The sequence below is a fragment of the Priapulus caudatus genome, unplaced genomic scaffold (genome assembly GCF_000485595.1).
Source record: "Priapulus caudatus unplaced genomic scaffold, Priapulus_caudatus-5.0.1 Scaffold995, whole genome shotgun sequence".
NCBI classification, from domain to species: domain Eukaryota; kingdom Metazoa; phylum Priapulida; class Priapulimorpha; order Priapulimorphida; family Priapulidae; genus Priapulus; species Priapulus caudatus.
In genome coordinates this window covers 47,692-58,493 of record NW_014578056.1, presented here as the reverse complement: position 1 = coordinate 58,493, position 10,802 = coordinate 47,692, and the positions used below count along the sequence as shown (strand labels likewise).

The following is a 10,802-nucleotide window of genomic DNA, read 5'->3' as shown; positions in this document are numbered from 1 at the left end:
TATGAACGTGCACGGTGGTCGCATCAGGAAGATTCGTTATTAACCAGGGGTTGGTAGCCGCGTGTGTGGATTGGCGATTTACTTTGGGAAGTTCCGTTAATTTACAGGTTGTGTTGGATGTGTGTGATCTGTTGAAGAGTCTGTTAATACAGTGTGGTTGGATGGTGCCGTATAGCCGAAGGCCGCTGCGTTAGTTAACGGTGTGGTTGCCCTAGTAGTGTGAATAGTGCGGAATCGGTTATTACCGGGTGTGTTTTGTATGTGCGATAGTCGAGTTCCGTTAATTACTCAGGGTGTGTTGTTTGTGTGACGATATCCGCGTATTTAACCAGGTGTGTGTGATGTGTTGTACGTGACGATGTTATTACCGGGTGTGGTTTTTTGATGTGGATATAGTGAAGTTTCCGTTATTACAGGTGTGTTTGATGGTGCGGTACGCGGGCGGAGTCCGGTTAATTAACCGGTGTGTTGTATGTGGCGATTAGCCGTTGGAGGTTCGTTAATTGACCATGGACACCTTGTGTGTTGTATGTATGATCGCGAAGATCGGTTTTAACAGTTGTGTGGTGATGGTGGTGATGTGGAAAGGGTTTCGACTTCATTACATTGTGTGTTGTTGTTGTTCGCGAAGATATCGTTATTTAAGGTTTGTGTTTGTGGTGTACGCGGCGGGATTCGTTAAGATTAACAGGTTGTGTTGATGTGTGATGACGCGACGATCCTTAATTATCCGGGGTGTGGTTTGTGTGTGTCGTGGCCGGATCGGTAATTAACAGGGTGTGTTGATGTGTCTGTGATAGTGAGAATTCGCGTTTTATTACAGGTTGTGTGATTGTTGAGTACGTACGGGTCCGTTATTACCAGGTGTGTTGATGGTTGTGATAGTGAAGATCCGTTTTAACCAGTTGTGTTGATGATGCTGCGTCGTGAATCCGTTAGATTACGCGGTGACTGTGTTTAGATGTGTTGGATACTGCGAGAAGGCGTTAAATTACCAGGTGTCGTTGTGTGATAGCGAGATCCGTTTTGAGCAGGTGTGGTTGATGTGTGTTATAAGCGAGAAGATCGTGTAATTAGCCAGGACTGCAGTGTTGATGTGTATATACGCGACGGATCCGTTATTACCAGGTGCAATGTGCGTTGAATGTGCGATACGTGAGGTTCCGTATTCCGGTGTTGTTGGATGTGTGATACGTGAAGAATCCGTTAATTAACCAGGTGTGTTGATGTGTGATACGTGAAGAATCCGTTAATTAACCAGGTGTGTTGATGTGTGATACGTGAAGAATCCGTTAATTAGCAGGAATGTGATTGATGCCTGTTCCGATATCGTGTAGGATCCAGTTACTTAAACAAGGAACCACACGGCGCCGCCCCTGTGTCTTGCCTTAGGTGTGCATTACGGGCGAACGATCCGTTAATTCACCGGGACACCTCCGTGTTCGAATTGGTATGTTGTCGCTCGCGACCGATCGTCTATTAACAGGCTGTCGTTAGTATGTGTGATACTGAAGAGTTCCGTAATTAACCAAGTGCCCATGTTGATGTGTTTGATACCAGTTGCGAATCCGTTATTTAACAGGTGCTGTTGCTGCTGCCGGTTGCCCTACGATGCGAATCCCCCCATGGTTACTTAGCCAAGGCACTGTGTGGTTGATGTGTGCAGTATGCAGAACGCAATCCACACGTTAAATATACCGGGCTGTGTTGATTGTGGTGCATACGCGAGACCGATCCACGTTTATTAACAGGCCATGGCTTGTTTGACCAATGCACCTGGCACTGTGCTGCTTAAGTGAAACGGTTCTGCTTAATTAACAGGCTCTGTTGATGCTGGTGATATCGTGCCGACACAACTCGCCCCCCGCTTACCTTAACCCTGCGTGCCTGCCTTGATGCGTTGCTCCCGTGCGTATTCGTTAATTAACACGGTGGCCCCGTGTTGCCGTGTCGATACGGGTGAAGCTCGGGTTTTATTTAGGTGTGTCTGATGTGTGTACGAGTGAGGGATCGCTGGTTAATTAACAAGCGGCGGACGCACGGCGTGTTGATGTGTGGTAGAGGCGATCAGTTAATTACCACCAGTGTGTTGATGTGCGGTGCGTGACGAATCGGTTTATTAAACAGTCAAGCTTGTTGATGGATGTGTATACGTGCGACGATCCTTTTATTACCAAGTGTTTGGTTCATGTTGTGGCGCGACGATCCACGGTTATTACGGGCCGGATAGAAAGACAAATGAGTGTGAAAGTGCGGATGACGCGAAAATCCTCGTTAATTAACGGTTGGGAGAGGACAAGATGTTGTGATGTGTGATGACGTGCGATCCGTTAATTACCAGTGTGTGTTGATGGCTGCGTATACGCGAAGAATCGTTTATTACAGGTGTGTTGAGAGTTTGATGTGCGATAGTGAAGAATTCGGTTACTCTAAGGTTAGTGGTTGCAGGTGTGTGGATGACGCGACGACGATGGCGTTAATTAACAAGGTGGGATCGACAATTCAAGTGATTGATGTCGCGATGAAGTTTTTGAAGGGGTTCGGATATAGTAAGGGGTGTGTTGGTTTGATGTAGGGTTTATTTACGTGAGATGTCCGGGTTTAATTAAGCCAGGTGGTGTTGATGTGCGTATACCGAAGGGCGTGACGAATCAGTTTGATTTAACCAGCGGTGACAGCTGTGGTTGTACGTGGTACGGTTGAAGTTTTCGGTTTAAATTAACCAGGTGGTGTGTGATGTAGTGTACGCAAGATCCGGGTTAATTAGCAAGTCAGTGCGAGAGAGCAATAGAGTTGAGTTGGATGGGTTGCGATACGTTGAAGCGGTTCGATTAATTACACATCGGTGTGTTTGTGTGTTGATACGCTGTAGAAATCCGTTAATTACAGGGTTGTGTTGCATGTGTCGGTTACGTGCCGAATCCGGGTTTGTAACCAGGGTTTGGTGTTTGATGTGTTGATACCGTGAAGGTTCCGTTATTACACAGGTGTGTTGAGATGTGTTGATTACGCCAGAATCCGCGTATTAACAGGGAGATGTGTTGGGAATGGTACGTGCGATACGATGTGAGGCTCTCCGTTATTTAACCAGGTGTGTTGGATGTGTGACAGAATACGTTGTCACGAATCAGTTAATGTAAACCAAGGGGAGAGACTGAGGATATCTTGTGGTTTGAGTGTGGTGATACGTGACGAATCCGGGTTTATCTAAGAGAGTGTTGTGTTGAACTGAGAGAGATGATAACGTGAAGCGCTTCCGGTTAAGTGTAAACCAGGTGTGCTTGATGTGTTGATAGCGTGGGCAGATCTGTGTATATTACCGTTGTGTTGATGTGGGATAATGAAAGGGTTCCAGACGCTAATAAACAGGAGTAGCGAGGACGCAAGAGCAGAGAGCCGGTCGAGCAAGTGCTCGCTTGCTTTGCCGTTTGCTTCATACGATTTGAAGTTAGGCGTCTTCGGGCTGTCCATGGAGCCCGGCTCGGTGCGCCGGCAGTGACTCCATGATCGCGCGACGGGAGTTCCCACGACCGATGCGGGCGTTCGTGGGCTGGTTCAATGCGAACGTTCTGTCGTGTGACTAGCGGCTCGCGGTTCCAATTGAGAGTTCGGTTGTTGTTGTTGGGGTTGTTTTGTTTTTATATGAGTTGTTTCGTCGGTTTATGTTGAGATCTATATTTAAGTTTTGTTTACCGGGGTCGAGGCTTGGGATTTGTGTGTTACGGAGTGCGGCCTTTGTGGCGCCTGGGGACGCTCGGTGTTCGTCAGTGCTACTTGCGTGAGTCGAGAGAGTCGAGGCAGCTGAGAGAGAGGCCGAGTTTGGTAGGTTAGTTGTTTAGGGTACATTGCAACAGGGTAGCGGCTTATAAGGATTTTTTTCCTTTTGTTGTCGGGGGTCCGTTGTATTCGTGAGCAGAACGTTTTTTTTTTCGTTTGTCTTTTTTTTAATAGCGCGGTGACCGGATCAGGTTGCTAAGGTGGAATTCTTTTTGTCTTTTAATGTCACACGGTTTAATGCTGGATGTCTGATCGATTCCTAGGAGAGAGGGAGGGGTTTTGTTTAGGTTTTTTTAACTTGTCTGGGTCGTCGTTAATGCAGAGGTGGGGGCAGGTGTTTGAGGGCTGGGATCCGGCAACCTCCGACGAATCGGGTTTTTAGGGGCGATGTAAATGGTGGGTTGTTGTTGTTGTTGTTTTATATGCAAGTTGTTTCGTCGTTTATGTATAGAGTCATATATTATAAGTTTGTTTACAGTCGAGTTGGGCAATTTTATTTTACCGGAGTGCCGCGCCTTGTGGCGCCGGACGCTCGGTGTCGTACGTGTAATATAGCGAGTGAGAGCGAGAGAGAGAGCGAGGTGGTCAGGGTAGTGTTACGGTAGCCATTCCCGAGGGAATGGGCGTGCAGGGTTTCAAAGGATTTATTTTCATTTTGTTGTTCGTCGATTTTTATTGTGCAGGGAACCCGTTTTTCGTTCGTTTTTTAATCGCGGCGTAGCGGCGAGCGAATCGTTGCCGCGGTCACAGTGTGAAGCTTCGCGTTATTTTCGTATGTCCCACGTAGGCGGTGGTAACCGGCGTTTTACGATTGCTTTTATTTTCCGTCGTGCCCGTAATCAAAAGTGCATGTGTTCGGTGGCGATCGTGCGGACGAGGGGGGGTTTTACGCGTCATCGGTGGGTCGATGGATGGTCAGCAAGCCGCCCCGCCCCTCTCCCTCCACCCGCCTACCTGCGTGCTTCCTCCGCACCACGTAGAAGGTAGGGGGGTGCGGCGGAGGAGGGAGGGGTGCAGCCTGAGGTTGTCCTCGCCCCCCCACCTCCTATTACACTAGAAAATCGCACCGCAATACTGCAAGTGTCTGTGTTATCGTAAAGTTGCCATATATGGAATGAGGAAGTGCGCGCGCGCGTATAAGCGAGTGGTGAGCGAGTTCGCAGGTCTGCACCAGCTGACGGGCCAGCCACACCCCAGCACGCGCCGCGCTTCCCACCCTGTCTGCTGCTATCCTGCGTGTAGGTAGACTGACGTGGAGGTAGGGGTTTTAATGGTACATCTCTTCATGTGGCAATACGTGTGAGGCAATGTGTGCGTGCGTGCGTGCGTGCGTGCGTGCGTGCGTGCGTGCGTGCGTGCAAGTGACGAAGCGAGCCATGTGGGGTGGCTACGCGTTTTATTATTTATAAAGTGAACTGTCTTGGGAAATATCTGTTCGCATCTCCCCTCTGTTTTTCTATTTCTATTCCACTCTCTATATCTATCTCTCATTCTTCGTCCCCTCTCTCTCTCTTTCCCTCTCCCTTTCTCTCGCTCTCGCTCTATCTCTCCCTCCTTTTATTTTTCTCGTTGAATTGCGAACAAATTTCCATCAGTCGGTTATAAAACCACGTTTAGAATCACTGGAGTATTGAGTGGTAGAAGGATCATTGTTATTGCTTGCTGAACTAGGCAATTTTGTTCGCAGTGTTCCATGCAAAGGGCACCAAAATGTATCAGCATTGGCCATTGTTCATTGTCTAGATTTTTAGCTTTCCATAATTTATGCACAGGTGTGCGTGTTGCTACGATGTTCTATCTTGCAGAAAATTTATAGTATATTGATCTTATGTATTATTGCCAATGATTTTATACATAATTTTGTAAGAAAATGTGCTTCTATATAATTAAATGATCAGCATTGTGACCGACTGCCATTACAGAGAATGTAGGTGTATAGTCGGAGACAGTGGGTGTAATTTTTTTGTTTTGTTTTTGTAAAATACAGAAATATCGAGAGAATTTGGTTTATTTGATCAGCTGTGTCAGTGTTGCACAAGAAGAGAATGTAATAAATGTCGTTTCTGATAATAATATATTTCTCCGTGCTTGGCTTCATAGCATTCAATAGTTCAAATCAATTTACAAGCAGATACACTCGTCAACCTAAAAAATCTGAGATGGTTTTGCTAGCCCACCATTAGCTTTTAGCTTTTTATCTTTTTGGCAAATTCGGACAGGTTTCAAGGACGCATGGGAGTCGGACCATCATTTAATTAATAATTATCTGCAATCGCTCAACCCATCACTGTGAACACTAGTAACCAGAGATGGAGGTAAAATTCTTTTAATTGCCTGCAAACAATCTCCATAATCAACAAGCATTTTACAACAAACAATAAATATCAAGTTCCAAAGGCACTGTAAGTCTTGCTTGTCACCTAATATAACTCCACCTTGTGTCAAGTTAGGCAGTTCCCAGTTACGCTCGGCAACATTGTCACCTTCTTGAATGTGATCCTACCAAGCTTTTCTCATTCTCGCAGTTTTTCACATGGTCTTCACGGACCACTGCAATCACCGTAAATTATTTTTGCACAGCCATCACAATTTGTGCTTGTATACGTGTATTTCGATTTGGCCTCGGATCTCTTCGAATTATGCACCACGCGACTGGAGCGTGGGTGTCTCTTCACTTTGTGCTCGGGTCTCCATCGTGGCTATTCGCATCACACGTCACCATCCCCTCTACCTGAGGCTCACATGTCACCATCCCTTCTACCTGAGGCTCACATGTCACCAACCCTTCTACCTGAGATTCACCTGGATCGAGTGGTCGCTCAATTTTTCTCCGCTTAACGTAGTGATCGATGCGATCCTCCAGGCTCTCGCACATCTGCCGCTGCAGCAGTGGCTTGTGCACCCTGCTCCTGTTCCCCTGCACGAGGCAGCGGCTCTGGTGCCTCACGACCCGCGCCACCGCGCGCTCCCTGTCACCGCCTCCCTCTACACCTCGCTCGTCCCTGCCTCCCTCCACCTTCCGCTTGTCTCCACCTCCCTCCACTTCCCCGCCGCGTCCTTCCTCCGACTCCCGCTCGTCCCCACCTCCCACCACCTCTTCCCCGCGACCTCCTTCCGTCCACCTTCCCCCCGACGTCACCTCCTCCCTCCAAACCTCCCCCCAGTCACCTCCCTTTCACCTCCCCGCGTGACCTCTTCCACCTCCCCGGTTTCACCTCCTCCCTCCACCTCCCCCCGGTCACCTTCCTCCACCTCCCCCCGGTCACCTCCTCCCTCCACCTCCCCCCGGTCACCTTCCTCCACCTCCCCCCGGTCACCTCCTCCCTCCACCTCCCGCTCGTCGAGATACCTCAGCATCTCTCGCAGCATCGTCGCCCTCACCGAATGCCGCGTCCACGCCTCCTGCAGATGGCGCCGCACGGCGGCGTGCTCGGCGGCGTCGTAGCGCCACCTGACGGCAGCGTGCGAGCAGTCGTGCAGCGCGAGCGGGTAGTCGGCGGCCATGCCGTACTGCGGCTTGCGCGGGCAGCGCGAGACGTCGAGCAGGCGCGAGACGACCGCCGGCGCCTCCTGGCGTTCGCCGACGAGCAGCAGAACGGCAACGACGCAGCGCACCTGGTGCCAGAGGAACGCGCGACCGGCGATCGTCAGCCTCCACATCCCGTACCCATCGTCGGCAGCGACGGGCGAGAGGTCGTCGTCGTCGTCGTCGTCGGCGACGCCGCTGACGGGCGAGAGGGACGCGCGGGAGATGTTCCGGCGGTAGTTGACGACGCCGTTGCTGACGTCCATCTTACAGAGGTTGCGGAAGTCGTGTTCGCCGATGAGGCGGGCGGCGGCAGCGCGCATCGCTGCGATGTCGAGGTCGCCCGCGGGGAAGTAGTATCTATAAACGCGCTCGTCGCAGTCGAAGCGAGCGCTGAAGCCCTGCTCGACCGGCGACCACGCGAGCACACGCACGTGCGCCGGCAGCACCCGGTTCAGGATCCGCACGTACGGGATCTCCGGCTTGACGTCGGCCACGGCGCCGTCACGCGTCGTCACGCCGACGCCCGACGCGGCGGTCGATCGAAGGTCGATCGAGACGACCTGTCCGAGGGCGCTGACGCCCTTGTCCGTGCGTCCGCAGCGGTGGTAGTTCGACGTCTCACGCGACTCGATGAGGCGAGTCTTGAGCAGGCAGTCGAAGAGCACGGCCTCGATTGTGTTGCTCGTGTCGTCCTGCACGGCGTAGCCGCGGCAGTCCCAGCCGAGGTAGGCGATCTTCAGCGCGACGTGACGCTTGTTGTACTTGGAGAAGTCGAACGGCTTCTTCTTCTTCTTCGACGGTCTCTTGTGGTCGAGTCCCGTCGAGTTCGCTTTGGCGATGATGGCCTGCAGTTGCTTCACGTGCATCTCGAGCCGTTTCACCTGTGATATGAGCTCCGTTTTAGAAAGGCTGTCCAGGTCTACATCCATTTGGTTATCTTTCTTCCCCATTATTGCGAGCGCCGGTCAAGAAAGTGATGGCCTGGTAAAGAGACAACAAGCCCATACATGATACAGCAGCCAATGCCAATCTGCCCGCAGACAGAAACACCGAAACATGCGAACAGCTGCTTAAACATCCCGCTAGATGGCGCATGATTATCTTCGTGCCGTTAACGTTTTGTTATTGTTCCTACTTTTCTTTGGTGTTGATATATCGATAGATAATCCGCTTTGATCTATTTGAAGGGAATATAATCTGGCACCTAAAGTATCTAGTTGTACCACGTAACAGTAAGGATGTCGATCGGCGTACCCATCAAAGTTCTGCATGAAGCAGAAGGTCACATAGTCACCTGCGAAACAAACACCGGCGAAGTGTACAGAGGAAAGCTGATTGAAGCAGAGGACAATATGAACTGTCAAATGACCAACATCACAGTTACGTATAGAGATGGACGAGTGGCCCAGTTGGAGAACGTTTTCATAAGAGGCAGTAAAATTCGATTCCTGATTCTGCCCGACATGTTGAAAAATGCGCCAATGTTTAAGAAACAAATAGGCAGAGGTACTGGCACGGGAGTAGGAACTGGCAGAGGAAAGTCTGCGATTCTCCGAGCACAAGGTGTGTTTACGTTTACAAATCACAGTTTACTGCATCTAAATACAATATTAAAGAAGCTAAACCTAATGTTTACCTAATACTATTAGTACTAATAGTTAGTAGGAGGTAAAACTAAAAGTTAGTTAACAGATAATTTTTCTCCGATGCGTGTGTTATCGACTGCACACATAGCATAGACATGCATATAGTATGGTATTGCATAGAATGATATCAGCTAAATAGTGGTGCCTCGGGTAGCCTCTTTCTCAAGGGTCCTCGAGAAAGGAAGTGCAAACGGCAAGTTACGTATTTTCTCATTTTTAATCCCGCTAACCCATTATTCTTCAGCTGCACGAGGAGGTCGGGGAGGAGGAAGAGGTGATAGAGGAGGAGGAGGGAGGGGACGAGGCGGTGCACCAGGAGGAGGCGGGGGCAACGTGTATCAACAACGACGGTAGAATTCTTCGTAGAATCTTCTACCGTACAACTTTTTTTATTTCAACGGCTTCATCGTCGGACAGTGCCGAGGCACGTGGAACCTGCAGGAACTATCACAGCGTTGCGAGGAAAAGCATTTTGTTAGAGAAATTCGTGCCGTGGCGTATGACAAAGGCAGTGTCACGTTCCGTGTAGTGGTTCCAAGGCAGCCAAAACCTTGGGAACAGAATTGAGACCTGAAGAGGCCTGTGTCTCACATTGTCTAGAAAGACTTGGTCCAATCAACGGTCATTTCATGGAATGTTTCACGATTACGATTAGTCTGGGCGCTTCTCGTACGTTTTCTTGCTACCAATCTCTGCACGCTGAACATTTTTGATTGACTTTCCATAGGGAAATGCGGCATTCGGTTTCGTGCGCGGCCGTGTAAGTTTCGTCCATTGTACTTTATTGTTTCTGTGCCTTCTCTAGGCGTTTTCGTTTTATTTTCTCGCCGTGTAGTGAAATGGTGTAAATCACCAAAACACTTCTGAATTATGTGTACATTTCCATGGCTATCATCTTCATAGTTGATTAAATCTGTCAGAAAATCACAAACTACTTCTAGCGAGTACATCGTGTGTGTGGACTCTCTGTGAAAGGCATAAATTGTGGGAGTCCTTTCTTTGAAGGGTCACAACTTTCGTTCTGGATAAAGCACAGGGACTGTAGACATTAAGGTGTACATTGTACGTCTTTAGTGAATAAGTTTGCTGGTGTGTGTTTATGTGTGCGTAAACAATGTAGACAGGAAGACGATTCTAAAATCTAAAAAATTGTATTTTGACAAGTCAAACTACAATATTGGCGCCATTTGTAAAGTAACAAGTACTCGTGCAAAGTTGCATACACTGTACAACGTTTTCCTGTTCTAACCAGTCGTCCGTGTCATCTGCTACATGCGATGTATTTACACTAGAATAAAAATTTTCATAGATTTTAAAAAACGGCTGTTTGTTAATCGTGGCTAGAAAAACATGTTTGCCATTATTATATATTAATTTTTTTTAAATAATTTAGTACCATATTTTATCTACATACACCCCTCTATAACAACAATATTTCATTTGATGGGGATATGCTAAAGCAGAGGGTACGATCAGTACAAGTAACAAGTGAGTTTACCTGTCTACCCACCTTTAAACCATTCCTCATTTACCACATTCGATCTGGGTGTTTATAAACTTTACCTCATTCTGTCGGTCACACAATATTGATTGCAGTGTGGGTAACATTTTTATACAGCGGCGACGTCATGGCATTACCTGTGTAGCTGAGCATGGAAGCATGGTTTTCACTTTTTTTCTGCTGTGACAGCGAGTACATACGTGCGCGTGCGTTAAACAGAGATGTGCGGCGATAGTTATCGTGAATTCCGAGTAAAACTCCCAAGTGAGGGAGGGATTCACTCCCTACATTCAAAGTCCCTGTCATTTTCAAGTCGGGGGGGGGGACAACCCGAGAATTGAAGTTTGAC

The 10,802-nt window shown here is 48.7% G+C and overlaps 3 protein-coding genes and 1 long non-coding RNA gene across 4 annotated transcripts in view; 2 read left to right on the top strand and 2 right to left on the bottom strand.

The window, feature by feature from the left end:
* Positions 1–1,295, top strand: part of LOC106814877 — a 3,751-nt gene extending 2,456 nt beyond the window's left edge. Inside the window, exon 3 of the long non-coding RNA XR_001394673.1 lies at positions 1,219–1,295. This is a non-coding gene — a long non-coding RNA (uncharacterized LOC106814877). The remainder of the gene's footprint in view (positions 1–1,218) is intronic.
* A 4,793-nt stretch (positions 1,296–6,088) lies between these two features.
* LOC106814874 (tRNA pseudouridine(38/39) synthase-like) lies at positions 6,089–8,336 on the bottom strand. Its single transcript, XM_014819249.1, has 2 exons — positions 7,095–8,336; positions 6,089–6,888 (listed from the first exon to the last, which is right to left on the bottom strand). The coding sequence occupies exons 1-2, from the start codon at positions 8,254–8,256 to the stop codon at positions 6,449–6,451; spliced, it is 1,602 nt and encodes a 533-aa protein (XP_014674735.1). The 5' UTR covers positions 8,257–8,336; the 3' UTR covers positions 6,089–6,448.
* A 70-nt stretch (positions 8,337–8,406) lies between these two features.
* LOC106814876 (small nuclear ribonucleoprotein Sm D3-like) lies at positions 8,407–10,274 on the top strand. Its single transcript, XM_014819251.1, has 2 exons — positions 8,407–8,869; positions 9,197–10,274. The coding sequence occupies exons 1-2, from the start codon at positions 8,545–8,547 to the stop codon at positions 9,304–9,306; spliced, it is 435 nt and encodes a 144-aa protein (XP_014674737.1). The 5' UTR covers positions 8,407–8,544; the 3' UTR covers positions 9,307–10,274.
* The window catches only part of LOC106814873, a 24,752-nt gene continuing 23,909 nt past the window's right edge, over positions 9,960–10,802 (bottom strand). Inside the window, exon 17 of the mRNA XM_014819247.1 lies at positions 9,960–9,973. Within this exon, the coding sequence (XP_014674733.1) occupies positions 9,960–9,973 (14 nt within the window). The remainder of the gene's footprint in view (positions 9,974–10,802) is intronic.

Excerpts from the sequence above, each read along its gene's own strand:
- LOC106814874 (XM_014819249.1), bottom strand. The coding sequence starts at position 8,256 with ATGGGGAAGAAAGATAACCAAATGGATGTAGACCTGGACAGCCTTTCT. Across the intron at positions 6,889-7,094 it reads GCGGGAGGTGGAGGGAGGAG|GAGGTCGCGGGGAAGAGGTG; the intron begins GTGACCGGGGGG and ends GGTGGACGGAAG.
- LOC106814876 (XM_014819251.1), top strand. The coding sequence starts at position 8,545 with ATGTCGATCGGCGTACCCATCAAAGTTCTGCATGAAGCAGAAGGTCAC. Across the intron at positions 8,870-9,196 it reads TGCGATTCTCCGAGCACAAG|CTGCACGAGGAGGTCGGGGA; the intron begins GTGTGTTTACGT and ends ATTATTCTTCAG.